Genomic DNA, 17,006 nt, shown 5'->3' on the forward strand with positions numbered 1-17,006 from the left:
GTTCCCTTTGCTTCTGTCAGTAACTAAATGAAATATAACGCTATTGTTTTGAACACCACATCCTGCATTCCAAAATTAGAAAGGAATGGATTTTCAGAGAGCAAAAAAAAAGTATCAAAAAAATATCTGTGATTTTCTGCAACTGAAGGCCTTCAGTTTCACTTTCTAAAATCAGCCATTAAACCTGCCATTTAATATACATAGCACTGATACTGCTGTATGCTGTGACCTGTATGCTATGACCTTGTTGTTATCAGACAGATTAATATCATGAAATAACAACAACAATCTCCAGTCCTCATCGCCCCAGATAGATAAGGCAGCTACTAGCTAGCCCCCCGGCACGACCATATGTAGCCGTAGGGTAGGATGGAGTTGGTGTTAATGGTGGGGGTGGATGAAGTCTCTCACACTCCAGCTCTAGGTGGTCTCCCCGCTATCCCACCTATCCATGGCCCCATCTCCCTTGACCTTGGGATCCCTGACCTGCCTGGCTGGCCCTAGCGTTGCTCCGTTGCCATGCCAATGCAGCTGTGGCGGGGCTCTGGGTAAACAGCAGCAGCTGGTTCCAATTGTGCTGCGTCACTGGGAGGGCATGCATAGGCTCAGAATGGGAGTGAAGGGGTGGGGGAGGTAGGGGTGTGGGGGGGGGTGACTGCAGCAGCACCCCCCACACACTCCAGTCATCTGTCTTGCAGTTCTGTTTCTCTGCATGCTGCTGCTGAGAGCTCTAGAACCAACGCGGAGTGTGATGGAGCATTGCAGTCTCAACACTGCGAACAGAGCTGAATAACGACTTGCTTTTAGTGCTAGGATATCTGTGCACAACAGGGGAAAATATCCATGTAAATCAGATGATATCCTAGGCCTAGGAGGACACAACAGTGCCACTGACACATTGAAAATGCAAATAAATGAACCGGGAGGAACTATCGGACTGCTTGCTATGGTAGCAGTATACACGATCTTTGCTCTCCTTTGAGTGAGATCGGTTTCAGCCGTTATAATTTGGAGTTCTTTATTTCAGTGTCAAGCCGTGTTTGAAGCTTATTAGTGCTCACCTGTCCATCTGCAGCTGCAGAGTAAACAAAGGACCAAAGAGCCCAGTGGGCCACAGGCTTGGACTGCAGGGGGACTCTCAAACACAATTGGCAGGAGACTGTAGATCTGAGGAGATTTAGAGTGAGATTTGGGGGTTGGGCAGGTGAATAATTCATGATTGTGGAGAAGAGAAGGGGACATTTTAGATGAAGCAGGGGTACTGTGCCCACAGACAGTCAGGATAGGAGACAAACAGAAGAAAGCTTCGGTTTCGGCCTGCCCATGGGCTTTTGATGTATGGGCGGGCATGGCCATAGAAATGGAATTCAGCCTGATTGAGACTTGGGCTGGGCACTTCAATCTATTTATCTCCCTCTCTGTGTCTGCTGCTGAAGGATGTGTGTGTCTGAGGCATGGGCCAGTGGTTGGGACGGAGAGAATGGAGGGGCTCACTGACGTTGCATCACCTCAGGGTTAAATTCAAAATAAAACATAGCTTGCTATAGTAATTAGGTAGCAACTCTCAGCTCTCGAGGACATTCGCATCTGTACCAGGACTTGCTGCGACCTGATAAAATAAAAATCCAATACACCTTTATTTTGCCCAAAACATAGAGTTGACTATACACTGTACAGTACGTCTGTCAATTCAAGGATATTTTTATTTGAGTGTTTGTTTGACAATCATTCAAGTCCATAGAAAGAGATATAAAGCACACACTTGTCGTAAATTAAATCTCTATCTTCAAGTGAATCATTTACTCACACAGTCGCTGTTGTTTATTCAGTGAGAGAAATCAGCTGGTACTCCTCTGGAAAAGAAACTGTGTTATAGTCACTGTTCTGTCACAGCATTGCATTGCTGAATTCTCCCAGTCTGAATGAGGAGGACTGTTTGGCTGGCAGGGCTTTGAAAGGCTCAAACAGATCAAGGTCTGCTGATAGACGATATTGACTCATTATTTCATGAAGGATTTCATAAAGAATATGGTCTGGATTTACTTAACTGTTTCACTAGTGATAGTAAGCAGGCAGTCCATACAGTATGAGGTGTTTTGGGATGTTTTATGCCCTATTCTTGAGACAGATGACTGGACATTATGATTATTAAGACAAATATGATGCTGGTGGTTATTCTCGTGGCCCCTTGTATAAAGCCTATTTTGTGTTTCAGCTAAAAAACTACTGTACTGTGTGTACTTTACTGGATGTCCCAATAGAGGAAAACAGTAATAGATGAATCACCTCCATTTCCCCATCTCTCCCGTAAAGATATAGCCTTTTGACTATTTTGAAACTTAGGGAGATTATGCTTATACACTCTTAGAAAAAAAAGGTGCTCTCTAGAATCTTAAAGGGTTCTTTGGCTGTCCCCATAGGAAAACCCACTGAATAACCCTTTTAATTTCCAGGAAGCAAAAATGGTTTTCCTGTAGGTACAGCAGAAGAACCCTATTTGGAACCTTGCGTCGTTGCGTACCACAACCCTTAGCCGTAGTATATTGGACATATACCACACACCATGGGGACCTATTGCTTAAGTGAAGTCTCGCCTGACCTGCGATACAGAGAGCATGAAGACGCCATTGTCGTGAATTGAACACCAACCCTCACCAACACAGACAAACTTGAAGCTGGTAGAAGCCTCAGCGCTTAGTTCTTCTTCCTCCTTGCCATATAATTAAGCCAATTTAACATCAAAGGGTTGTTGTGAGTTGTTTTCATTGAGGTACTTTGCATTTTACTTACTATTTTGTAATCTGTTTCAAACATACAAAGCAGCAATGAATCCATATTGCAAGTTCACAAGATTATATAAAGCTTACATTTTATGATGCAGACTAAGACCTGTTACTGAAAATGACAGAACCATTTGGATGTTGTGAGTTTCCTCCACAGGGAGATGAGTCAGCACAGCAGACCTGTTGCTGGAATGGGAGATACCGTTGGTAGGAGCACTGCTGGTGACTAACCACGGTTGTGTCCCAATTGACACCCTATCCCTTATACACCGAGTATACCAAACATTAGGAACACCTTTCTAATATTGAGTTACACCCCCCCCCTCTCCTGCCCTCAGAACAGACTCAATTCGTCGGCGTTCCACAGGGATGCTGGCCCTTTTAGGTGGTGGAGCATTCTTGATACACTTGGGAAACTGTTGAGCGGGGAAAACCCAGAAGCGTTGCAGTTCTTGACACAAACCTACCTACTACCATACCTTGTTCAAAGGCACTTAAGTCTTTTGTCTTGCCCATTCACCCTCTGAATGACACACATACACAATCCATGTCTCAATTGTTTCAAGGCTTAAATATCATTTTTTATCCTGTCTCCTCCCCTTCATCTACACTGATTGAAGTGGATTTAACAACTGACATCAATAAGGGATCATATCTTTCACCTGGATTCACCTGGTCAGCCTATGTCATGGAAAGAGTAAGTGTTCTTAATGTTTTGTATACTCAGTGTGTTGTGCACTACTTTTCACCAGGGTCCATCTACTTATGACCAGGGCCCATAGGTTCACTATACATGTATAGTGAATAGGGTGTAATTTGGGATGCACCCCATGATATCACAGTGAAGATTAGGCTTAATAAACAAACACATCAATACACCCAAACTTATTCACCACCCACTACCATTTATCCATGCCTTTACAGTGATGTAGTGCCATTGAGGCTTGTGGGAATGGACTGTGTAATAAATCTGCATGGTGTCGTGTTAGGAAATAATTTAGCTGACAGGCTGTCTTCACAGATGTTATCTCAGAATAATTGATTTTGTTGGCCATTTGCACTTTTTTTCTGTAAGAAGCAAATTGCACGTGTATACTAGCAAATGATAAGTGCATACATTTCCAGTTCAACATGGGAGGCTGTCATTAAGGCCTCTTAACATTAGTATCTCCCATAGCCAGCTGTTTCATGCCTTCTGGAGGGCACCCCATAGAGCATGGAAAACCTCTCTCACACTGTGACCAACTAGTTTTCAATCAAAGAGTAATTAATTATTATGGTTCTTTCCCCTATGATATCAGACAGTGAACACCACCCACCATCATTGGCTTGAAGAGGGCCAAAAGAGGTTGTCACAGTTTATTTAAAGGGTATACTGTAGGATTTCAAACATGCATAACCCATACATCCATAAGCAGGACATGAGCGTTTCATAACAAAGACAAAACAACAACAATTTCAATCTGCAGTTGTTGATATGATGTATTGCTTATAATTGTGGTATGAAGGGTTATGAATGTGTTATGTAGTCCTTGGGTCCATTTTTTGCAAGAGGTACCAATATGAGTAAAAGGTGAGCTGAGACCATACTTTATTAAAGCGGTACAGTTGTATACCTGCAGTCCCTCTCTGGCAAGAGCAGAGACATTTTGCATATCGCTCTAGAGGATGTGATGTGATCAAAGAGTCAACAGTGAAGCATGTAGGGGCTCGACAGCACCTGATGCAACGGTAACAAACACTAGCAACGAGCTTTAACTTTATACACATCATCCACCCATACCCTCAGTATTTGCACTCTGCTATAATGTCAATCGGATCTGTTCAACCGCTCAGTTCCGAGTTTGTCTTTTCATAAGGAAGCTTTTAGCAATAGATTTTTCCAACACCTTGTGACATTTATTGATCATAAGGGCTATGTTTGCATCTCAACTGGCACCCCATTCCCTATATAGACTCAGACTATATTGATTGTGCAAGGCTGAAAGAGAAGGCTATTACTAAGGAGGGTGTAAGGACCAATGGTTGAGATTACATTAGATGAGAACACACACTAGTGTCTGCTGGATCATGTCTATTTCCAGGTTGATACAGCATGATCTTCACACTTGCATGACATGGGAACCTCACACATTGTCTGCTCTTGGAACTGATTTGAATTGAACTATTGGCTTGTAAAACAATGGTATTCAGTGTTATTCAGAGAGCGTCAGGTTACAAATAGGTTTCTGCTATCAGGTTTCTGGTAATCCATTGGATGCATAAAGTGCTCACAGATCACTGCACCTGTACATAGCCCATCTGTAAATAGCCCTTCCAACTACCTCATCCCCCATACTGTTATTTATTTTATTTATTTTGCTCCTTTGCACCCCAGTATCTCTACTTGCTCATCTTCTGCACATCTGTCACTCCAGTGTTTATTTGCTACATTGTAATTATTTCACCACCATGGCCTATTTATTGCATTACCTCCCTTATCCTACCTCATTTGCACTCACTGTATATAGACTTTTTCTATTGCATTATTGACTGCATGTTTGTTTATTCCATGTGTAACTCTGTGTTGTTGTTGTTTGTGTCGCATTTCTTTGCTTTATCTTGGCCAGGTCGCAGTTGTAAATGAGAACTTGTTCTCAACTAGCCTACCTGGTTAAATAAAGGTGAAATAAAATACATTTAAAAAATAAAGAATAGTGGTTTTGTTTGAAAGGAGTAAAATCTGATTTTTACAATTTCCCTATGACCTCTTAAATTAGAAGCAAAACAGCAGGCATAATGACTCCAGGATCAAGTGTGTACTTAAAGTAAAAGCATCATCCTTCTTTTAGAAATATATTCTCTCCTCCTATTTTTACTACAAAACTTGTGACAACAATGACACATGGTTAAAGTTATGTTGATTGACCTATTAACGTGCGAGAGATAGAGAGAGAGATATAGAGAGAGAGCTTTGAGTGTTTCATGTTTGTAATGAACAGACTCTGATTCCAATGCCTTGTTCTTCATATTGACAGATGGAAAGGTGCCAATCCAGAACACTAGGATCCTGTGTGAAACAACTCCCACTTGTTCTCCACCATTCAGCGTTGGTTGGAAGAGAATGGGCACCTTCCCTGGAATATTTACGCTCTGTTTCAGTGTAGTTTGAAGGAGAGCATGAAAATATGAACACTAAAGCGACATAAACAATTGGACAAAGCTTCCTCAGCCTTCCTACTTGTCCCTGGTGTTTTGTGTCACCACAATTGCAGAGGGACAGCTGAGCCTGAGCCCACACCCAAAACAGACCCAGACAATGGAGCTTGGACTCCTAGCTTCACTGTTACAGATATTGCATTATGACTGACAACAAAACAGCACAGCAATGTTTGGATTTCCAACTCAATGTAGAAAAGGCTTTTCTAAAAGGGCTGATAACTTTGTGTCAGTTGTGAGTGACACATTTTCTTCGATACAATGATCAGTCCTCTTATAAACTCCCTAGCACATTTTTAGCATTTTACATGCACATTTACAACATGTAAGTTGACCATCACATACCATGATTGCATGTGGATATTCTATCTACTAGCCGTCAACCCTTCTGGAAAGAACCAAATACATCAGTTTGAAATTAATTCTACGATGAATTTCCACTTCAATGACAAAAGAATCATCAACAGCAGACACACAAGTAGCAATGACACTAATGTGTATAGAACAGTGTATAGGCTATTGGTGAGTGAGAGACACGCTCTAGTGGATTCCCCCTCCCCTCTAAGTCAAGATAAAAGCAAGAGCTTAGCAAACAAGGTTTGGCAAATCTGCTTAAAATCCACTAGCGGAGCATTGGAAGTATAGGCCTTAGGGTGAGCAGCATACTATCTAGTATTAAAAACCTCACATTGCATTGCTCCAGAGAGCTGCGCACTATCCTTGAAAAAAATGTGTCTGTCATATAAAACCCTCATGGAATGGTATTGTTATTCACATTGACAGATTGACTATTTCCTATGTACATATCCCAATAATGAACATGTTATAACTATGTAATAACATGGTTTGGCTCCACGCTACAACATAACCACCGATGTGTGTCCGTAGCCTTAAAAAGTCTACTGTATTTTCAAGTAGGAAAATCAGACAGGCCAGGTTGATGCACCATTGAAAAATGTACCGTATAAATGCTACAGTCTCAATGAATATGTTTATTCTTGTTGACAATGTGCCATCTCCTGGTGATGATCCCCAAGTCCTCGGTATGTTTATCAGTATCACACAAATAGGCACACCAAACATTCAGACATTAGTTAATAGATTGAAATTCTTCATTTACACAATTACATGGCAACCATGCACGAGCGTCGCGCCCCCGCTTTGAGCCCTGATGGAAAAGTTACTGAGAGTGATGGTGAGAGCGTTATGTATCAGTCGCCATTACTGACTGGGATGAGAGGGGAGGGAGCAAGGTCTCGGAGTACACGCAGCTAACACCAATAACACTAAATATATGAATACAATCACATTTTGAATAGAAAGAGTATACTCCGAACGCTCCCTGTGACTTAAAGGACACGAGCCGTTGAGAAATGGAATTTGCTGGAGTAAAATAATACACTTGGAATGCTGTCTTTTTTTCGTGGTCTCGGGAGCTGGGAGCGACCATGTTAGGTAGGGGAATGTAATTTGGAATGGACTGCATCGAGTTTCTTCATTAGCTACACTCTGGATAGCATTGTCTGTGTCAAGTAAATTCCAAATGGTTCTATTCTCGATCAAGGGAGGTAACGAAATATTCCGGCAAGGTCCTTGTAGCTTATATTTTGCGCTCAGTGAAATGTATTGTTCGACTAACACTATCTTGCTAGCTAGCCAGCCAGCGTTAGCCACAGCTTGCTAGCTAGTTAGCTAACGTTAGCAGGCTAACCTCAGCCAGAGAGGACTGGAAAGCGAGCATATTTTTTTGCGTGGTTTCGGGGAAAGGCCCGCGAGCTGGCTAGTCATTCTTTCATGCAAATATCAGTGATGGGTTGTCATTGTCACAGTTTATAAATACAATGGCATAGTCAAGACGGAGCCTTTTATTGCATGGGTTATTTTAATTGTACCAATAGTGCGCAGATTAAGCACGCCAGCTAGGCCAATTATTAACTTGCAAGCTAACGTTACTGTCTAGCTAATGAACATATGATTGTTGCAAGATCGTTCATGTGTTGGTTACTCGCAAATTGTCTAGAACACCGTTCTACTTTTAAATAACCTCTACATCTCGTGGTAGTGGATTGCTTTCTAGTGAGTTTTCAATGTGTGCCTCTCCGGCGATGAAATTCTTGGTTGTATGTCATTATCATCAATGACGGGGGTTGAGTAGGGCTCACAGTTCAGAACGTAGTTAGCAGACCTTGAATGAAATGTAGTCAGGTACTAGCTACAACTCATAATGAAAGGAAGTCAACGACAGAGTGAAGGTGGCGATGGTTTGCTATTGGCTACCTTCTCACTTGGATACTGATATTCACATATCTCGCTAATAACTAGAACTGCAATAGCTATGTAATAATAGCTACATTAATGTCTAATACAAGCGTTGGACGGTTGTAGCTACATTATTGTGTCAGACGTCAATTTGACTGATTTGCTAGTCTGTTTGCTATGTAACATGTCATGGTGGGGTGTGTTGCATGATTCTTACGACCATACACAGTGGAACAAATAATAGCCAGTATTGTCAAAATATTCAGTAGATGGCAGGTGCAACAGTAACCTGCAACAATAGTATTGCTTGGAGTAAACTGAAACGGAATCCATATTGAATGATGATGAATAGTAGTTTATTTCTAAATTATTTGTGGGTCACTGGTCATTCTACTCAAAGTGGAATAAATGTTTTTTATGGAGTTACCAATATACTGTGGGGGAAAAAATACACTGAAAAGAGTCACTGACACTGAACATGGGATTTATTTGTATTTGCTACTAACAGTCATTTCTGTAGGTTTGGCTTATGTGACACAGTCTCTAGAGAGGAAATAGCATGCTGTTCAGATTTTGTCATTAGGCCTGTGGACTGTTTGCACCTTGACAATGACTCACTGCAATAACACCAAATGGCACCCTATTCCCTTCATAGTGCAAAAGTTGTGCACTATATAGGGAATAGGGTGCCATTTCGTATACAAACCATATTAGACCTATGAAATCAAGTTTTTGGGGTTCCTATGTGTGTTTTTCAATAATACACTTTGTTTTTCAGTGAGGTGATAATAGGGGAGAACCTGCTTCCCAATCGCAGTACGAGGATTTAGGAGGAAAGAGGGATTCATCACTAAAGGGACGAAGCCATGATTGTGCAACACTACCCTATCTAACCAATGGGAGTGGAATGGTAGCTGTGCTGGTGGAAACCTTTCCTGAAAGTGACAAAGCAATGACAGGGGGAATATAATGGCCAAGAACAAGGAGGCACGCCCCCTAACTTATGCTGTCAGTGTTGTTGGCCTCTCAGGGACAGAGAAGGAGAAGGGCAACTGTGGCGTGGGAAAGTCCTGCCTATGCAACAGATATGTGCGCTCCAACGCGGACAGCTACTACACTGAGCACACTTCTGTGTTGAGCACAATTGACTTTGGAGGTCGCGTGGTGAACAATGATCACTTCCTCTACTGGGGTGAAGTGCCACACCGAAGTGATGATGGGCTCGAGTGCAAAATTCAAATCATTGAACAAACAGAGTTCATTGATGATCAGACTTTCTTGCCCCATCGCAGCACAAACCTGCAGCCCTATACTAAAAGGGCTGCAGCCTCCAAGATACAGTCTGCTGAAAAGCTGATGTACATTTGCACCGACCAGCTTGGCTTGGAGCAGGATTTTGATCAGAAGCAGATGGCCGATGGGAAACTGAATGTTGACGGTTTTATATTGTGTATAGACGTGAGCAAAGGCTGCAATAGGAAATTTGAGGATCAGATGAAATTTGTCAATAGCCTTTATTCTCAAATGGTCAAATCGAAAAAGCCTATCGTCATTGCTGCAACAAAATGTGACGAGTGCGTGGAGCAGTATCTAAGGGACCTTCAGGCATTCGCTGCAAGCAAAAAGAACCTCCTGGTGGTAGAAACGTCGGCTCGATCTAGCATCAATGTAGACCTGTGTTTTAATGCGTTAACCCAGCAGATGGACAAAACACGAGGCAAACCCAAAACCATTCCTTATTTGGAGGCCTACAAAGTTCAGAGACAGTTAGTAGCCACAGTGTCCGACAAGTTTGAAAAGCGGATTGTACAAACCGTCAGAGATTATCACACAAGTTGGAAAATGGTGAGTAACACATTGAAAAACCACCCTGACTATGAGGAATACATCAACCTGGAAGGCACCCGAAAAGCTAGAAACACCCTCAACAAGCACATAGAACAGCTGAAGCAGGAACATATCAGGAAAAGGAGGGAAGAATACTTCTTGAGCCTGCCAAAAATTCTCAATAACTTGCTCAACAACTTGGAAGAACTTGAGAACCTTAGCTGGTCAGAGGCTCAAAGCATCTTGAAGAGCAGGGCCGAGTTTCAATTCTGGTTTGTGGTGCTGGAGCACACCCCGTGGGATGAGACGGACCAAATTGACAAAGTCAATGACAGAAGAGTGCCCTTTGATCTCCTCAAAACGTCGGAAGGGGAAAAGATTTATCAGAACCATGTCCAACATCTGTTCTCAGAGAAAAGACGGTTAGAAATGAAGGATAGATTCAAGAAGACGTTGGATAGAGTCCATTTCATCAGCCCTGGACAACCCTGGGAAGAGGTCATGTGTTTTGTCATGGAGGACGAGGCCTACAAGTATATCAGTGAATCTGATCGCAGGGATGTTTACAGCCAGCATCAGCAGGAAATAGTTGAAAGGGCCAAAGAGGAATTTCAGGAAATGCTTTTTGAACACGCAGAGCTGTTTTATGACCTTGATTTAAACGCCACCCCAAGCTGTGACAAAATGAGCGAGATCCACACTGTGCTCAACGAGGAGCCCAGATACAGAGCCCTGCAGAAACTGGCCCCGGACAGGGAGTCCCTTCTCCTCAAGCACATCGGGTTTGTCTACCACCCCACAAAGGAGACGTGTCTGAGCGGACAGAGCTGCGTTGACATGAATGTCGAGCAGGTACTGGCTAACAGGCTAGTTCAGCTGGACCACAGTCGCTCTAATCTCTACTATAACAGTGCCAACATTGAAAAAGTCAATCTGTGTCTCTTGGGAAGAGAGGGTCTCGCACAAGAACTCGCAAATGAAATCCGAGCCCAGTCCACAGATGACGAGTACACCCTGGATGGGAAAATCTATGAACTGGAGCTTCTGCCTGTTGATGTCAATTCAACGTTGCTCTTTAGCCATACATGGGCGTCGACCTTCAAACCTCACGGAATCTTCTGTGTCTTCAGCTCCATAGAGTCGCTAAATTGTATTGGCGACTGCATAGGGCGAATCAGGGCAGAGATTGCACAGAACAGGAGGGAGAGATACGCTCAGCCATTGCCATTCATTCTAATCCTAGCAAACCAGAGAGACAGTGTTTGCAAAAATATGCCTATCTTGAGGCATCAGGGCCAACAGCTTGCAAATAAGCTACAGTGCACCTTTGTAGACATACCCTCTGATACTTTTCCACGGAAGTTTAATGAGTTACAAATTAAACAGGCTCTCAGAGCAGTATTAGAAGGACTAAAGCACAACTTTGATGTGACGAGCCCCCTGCCTTCCATCAAAGACATGTCAGAGACCGACTTGAGGATCGTTATGTGTGCCGTGTGTGGGGATCCATTCAGTGTGGACCTTATCCTTTCACCTTTCCTGGATTCACATTCCTGCAGCGCAGGGCAACCTGGCCAAAGTAACACTCTGATCCTCAACAAAATCATCGGCGACAGTCGCAGAAGAATACAGGTCACAGTCCTCTCCTACCACTCCTCCATTGGAATCAGGAAGGACGAGCTTGTCCACGGATACATCCTGGTCTACTCGGCAAAACGCAAGTCCTCCATGGCGATGCTCAGAGCTTTCCTGGCGGAGGTCCAAGACGTCATCCCTGTTCAAATGGTGGCCATCACAGACAGTCAAGCCGACTTCTTTGAGAACGACGAAATCAAAGAGCTCATGACTGAAGGGGAGCACATCGCTACGGAGATAACCGCCAAATTCACAGCTCTATACTCTCTGTCTCAGTACCATCGGCAGACGGAAGTCTTCACACCGTTCTTCAACGAGGTGCTAGAGAAGAAGAGCAGTATCGAGAGCGCCTTCATGTACGATAGCTCTCGAGACTGCATGGGTGCGAGCGAAGATGTCTTCCCCCAGTCTCCCCACAGTCATTCCCCTGCTTACAATTACTACCCTGACTCAGAGGATGACACCGAGGCTCCTCCACCTTACAGCCCCATCGGGGATGACGTGCAGCTTCTTCCAACGCCTAGCGAACGTGCTAAGTACAGGATCGATCTGGAGGGAAACGAGTACCCTGTCCATAGCACACCTCTCAGTGACCACGAGCGCAACCACAGAGTGCCTCCCCCCCGGTTAGGCCCAAGCCTATACTACCCAAGTCCAACGTCAAGAAGCTGGACCCCAATCTCCTGAAGACCATCGAGGCTGGGATGAGGAGCAACAGACGACAACGCGGCCCCATGGCCCACGGTGAAGACATTGAGACGTCTGACAATTACGCAGACCCCATAGACACTCTCCTGAAATCAAAAGGCTTCAGCGACGACATCTACGCTGTCCCGGAGGACACCCAGAGCAGGATTGTCAAAATGCGTAATTCGTTTGGGGGGGCTTCACGTCTTGCACGGGGATGAGGAGAACGGCTTCGACCGCAAGGCACAAGCCAGCAGGAGGCCCTCCAAGTATAAGCACCGCTCAAAAATACTCTTCAGCAAAACCAAGATGTACCACAGACGTGTCCACTCCGACGTCAGCGACGATGAGTCTGGGCCGGCCATGCAGAAGAAGAAGAAGGGCAGGGCCCATCGGGGCAGTGAGGAGGACCCCCTGCTCTCCCCTGCTGACCCCTGGAAGGGAGGGATAGACAACCCTGCCATCACCTCCGATCCAGAGCAGGATGACATGAAGAAGAAAAAGAAGAAAACGCCAAAGACAAAGGAACCCAAAAAGGTAAGTGTTCTGATTCTTCATCTTCTGTGTAATCGTTTCTTATATCATTTTTTAAAATGTTGTTTTAGATAGGCCTAATACTGTAAAGAGAAATCAAAGCTATTGTACATGTTATATGTAATTGTACATTGTCTTAACAGCTGGTCATACAATACGGTGATCTGAAGCACTACACATGATTACTATGAAAGAGATTCAGAATTGTCTGCACTGTGAAGCAAGTCAATGATTTATCTATCACACTGAGAGCAAACGTGACTTGCAATTTCTGTTCAATATTGCAACATCACATATTCCTTGCCAAACATACACTCCCATTCCTCAGCAGTTAAGACAAGCTACAACACAAGCAGTGACAACATAATCACGGTTAAATATGACCGCCATATTGCAGGTAGCCCCTTCTGTTGTCATAGTTGAGGAGTGATAGGAGATTTATGCAGTTGAAGAATATCTGGGCATCCCACTGTATTGTAGTCTGGTCTGGCTACAGTTGGCCAGATGTTAAAGGCATTTGGAGGCAGGCAGGGTTCCCAGGGCTTGGAGGAAGTGCACTGAGGCATGAATCAGTGGACAGCAGTTATGTCCAAAATGGCACCCTATTCCAAATTTAGTGCACAACTTTTGACCAGAGCCCTATGGACTCTGGCCAGAAGTAGTGCAATATATAGGGAATAGGGTGACATTTGGGACATAAGGGAGAGATTGGCCTGTTAAACTATATTCTCACAAACCTTATATTTTCACAAAAATACAGTAGTTAAAGCATCACAATTACGTTTCAAAGAGCTTTCATTCTTCATTTTGTAAATTATTTTGTTTGCATATAACAGGGCAATCTATCATACAAAAATGTTTTGACTAAAAGCCAAACTTCATATATTACAATCATGAATCGGTGACAGTACAGTAGCACTACTGCCATGAAGAATATTCTCATTGTTTGAACATTTTGCTTCCTTTGATAACCAGGCAACAGAACATTGAACAAAGAACAAAATATTATTTTTTGCAAGGTGTTTTACACTTGTGGGGGATGACAACTCTTGAAGAATTGACATTCAAAGGATTTACTTTTTTCTCTGTCTTGAAAACGATGCTGTAATATTGTCTTTCACTGTGTTTTTGTGTTATTCACAGCCAAAATCCAAGCCCCCAAAGCCTTTGTACCCACCCACACGAAGGAACTGGGACAGCAACTACTTTGGTGTTCCCCTGCAGAACCTGGTCACCCCGGACCGGCCAATCCCCTTGTTCATTGAGAAGTGTGTGGACTACATAGAACGCACTGGTAGGTTACTTTTTATCAGTTCTCCCTCATCTCTGGAGAACGACTTGGGTTGGGTTGTTGTTGCTTTTTGAGTGTGTGAGCATGACGCTGTAGTAGTGTATGTGGGCATGCCTTCCATTTCTCTCTTGATCGTAGGCAACCCCAAGTACTGTATCTTTTGCTATTTGGTCGGAATTCACTTGAGCTTTTTGCGGCCGCTGCTAACAAAATGTGGGATTTATTCCTGCTGCCTTTTCACTACTAGCTGACAGTTCTTGGGAGTTCAGTTCTATGATAATATGATAACTCCTCTGCCCCAACAGACTGGCATGACCTTTATGATGGACCATCGTTGGGGTTTTGGTTATTGTTCAGTGTTTCCACTATATTTATTTAGCAGCGGCACACCACCACTGTTAAATCAGTCGCCACTGAAAAAAATAGACGCAAAAAAATCAAATATATACATATAGAGAGAGATTTTTATTTTATTCTACCGATACGTGCTTTTAAGATCAGAGACAAGTTACAACATCCGATCCTCCGAGAAACCTCCAAGGTAACTAGCTAGCTAAATCAAATTGTATTGGTCCCATACACATATTTAGCAGATGTTATTGCGGGTGTAACTAGCTTGTAATCCTGGAAGTGTAGCCAACCCTATTAATAGATGTATAAAGGTATGCCCCAGGATGACCAAAGCCATCAACCCACCACTGCTTAAAAAAATGCTAGGGGAAAGACTGCCGTTATTGCATTATAAACCACTGAATTCCAGGAAGAAGAGAGGATGAATTTATTAGAGCTATGGTGTAGTTCCTTGTAAGGGTCCCCTCCTGTTTGTATCGACTTAACCTTGCTTAAGATCTTCTGAAGCGCTTACGTAGCTCACTTGATCCTTTTAATTGTTGGATCTCATATAATGTTAAGGGTTAGTCTAGTGATTCATTAATTTGGTCCATGAGTTTTAAACAAGCTTATTCACTGAGATGCCCAGCTACATTTGTTCATAATCCTTTAGTTGTCAAATGTAGCATTGTAGCAATATTGTTTCCCTTTGCAATGAAACAAAGGTCTTGACCCGCCTTCATATCTGCAAGGTGTATCAGTCACCAGCTGCAAGCAATGACTGGGGAAAGAAGACTCTGCTTACACACTCAATCGCGGTTTTCGTTAAACTTGTCCTTTTTCCTCAGTAATAAATTGCATTTCAAGGGGGGTAGAAGAGGGGAGGGCGAGCGACTGAGCATGGTGAATGATTAAATGGAATTGGATGTTGATGCATTTGGAAATCTCATTGGCCATTATTGTCTAAGCACTTAGCCTAATGCGAGAGAGGGCAATATTTTGAAGGCAGCAGCAGAATTCTCCCTCTAGGGTATTGGTTATGATATCTGATTTGTAAATCTGCAGTTCACAGTAGTGTCTGGAACTGGAAACGATATCCTCTCTGAGCTTAGTGAACCCGCCATGCAGCATTTGTTTTTTTTCATAGATATAAGAAATTGGTTTTCCATTAATTTTGGGGGGTTGAATGTAATCTCAGAGCATATGTTAACCCAAACTGGGTAAAAAATATGATTATTTTTGTTTGCTTTGAAGTCAGTCGAATAGAGTAAAAGTCTGAATTAATTCAAGTAGTAGTCATTGGAAACTGCCTGTTATTACTTTCAGGGGCATCGTGCCCCCTTACTTCCCTTTACCATGCTTTGTAGCTGACCACCATATTCAATGGAAACATTGACTGGTAGGCCTACTAATCAATACCCAGTGAGTGAGTAGCTTAGTAGACGGTCTCAAACAAACTAACATGGTGGTGAATTTCACACGGGTACGAGTAGCCTAGTTTGTGGCCAAAAGAGTTTGTCTTCTGTTGGTTTCTTATGACAATTGTGATGAGACTCAGACATGGCCTGAATTTAGCTCTGGGGACCTTGGTTTCCACTGGACTGGATGTCCTGCGCTAAGGAAATAGTTATAATAGGTGGCAGACTAACATCGGATCACTGAACATAACATACAACTGCAGAGTGCAGGAAGAGAGTGGCTGGTTTTATCAAGAGCCTGAAGAATGCTGAAAGAAAATAAGCAATCACATTCAATTAACAGACACACATGGCAGCCCATTTTCTCTCGGCATCTCTCCTCTCTCTCACCCTTTCTCTCCCCTGTTGCTATGGGCCCTCTCATCTCTCCACATCACAAAATGGAGGAAAGAAAATGAAAGAATTAATGACGTGCTGTGTAAAGAAGCATGTTCACCCTGGCATGCTGACTAGTAGCTAATCTTGGGTTATATATACAGTTCCAGTCAAAAATGTGGAAGCACCTACTCATTCCAGGGTTTTTCTTACTTTTTTACTATTTTCTACATTGTAGAACTATTGTGAAGACATCAGAACTATGAAATAACACATATGGAATCATGTAGTAACCAAGAAAGTGTTAAACAAATTAAAATATATTTTATATTTGAGTAGCCACCCTTTGCCTTGATGACAGATTTGCACACGCTTGGATTCTCCTCAGCCAGCTTCATGAGGTAGTCACCTGGAATGCATTTCAATTAACAGTTGTGCCTTGTTAATCTGTGAAATGTCTTTCCTTAATGTGTTTGAGCCAATCAGTTGTGTTGTGACACGGTAGGGGTGGTATACAGAAGATAGCCCTATTTGGTAAAAGACCAAGTCCATATTATGGCAAGAACAGCTCAAATAAGCAAAGAGAAACAACAGTCCATCATTACTTTAAGAGATGAAGGTCAGTCAATCTGGAAAATGTCCAGAACATGGAAAGTTTCTTCATGTACA

General features: G+C 42.9%; 1 protein-coding gene across 1 annotated transcript in view; it reads left to right on the forward strand.

Annotated features, from left to right (window-relative positions):
- Positions 1 to 7,182: 7,182 nt before the first annotated feature.
- Positions 7,183 to 17,006, forward strand: part of arhgap5 (Rho GTPase activating protein 5) — a 42,332-nt gene continuing 32,508 nt past the window's right edge. The window contains 5 exon segments of the mRNA XM_046307938.1: positions 7,183 to 7,436; positions 9,019 to 12,320; positions 12,323 to 12,580; positions 12,582 to 12,926; positions 14,067 to 14,217. Of these exon segments, the coding sequence (XP_046163894.1) occupies positions 9,210 to 12,320; positions 12,323 to 12,580; positions 12,582 to 12,926; positions 14,067 to 14,217 (3,865 nt within the window). The 5' untranslated portion in view covers positions 7,183 to 7,436; positions 9,019 to 9,209.

The sequence above is a fragment of the Oncorhynchus gorbuscha genome, linkage group LG17 (assembly GCF_021184085.1).
Source record: "Oncorhynchus gorbuscha isolate QuinsamMale2020 ecotype Even-year linkage group LG17, OgorEven_v1.0, whole genome shotgun sequence".
Taxonomy (NCBI): domain Eukaryota; kingdom Metazoa; phylum Chordata; class Actinopteri; order Salmoniformes; family Salmonidae; genus Oncorhynchus; species Oncorhynchus gorbuscha.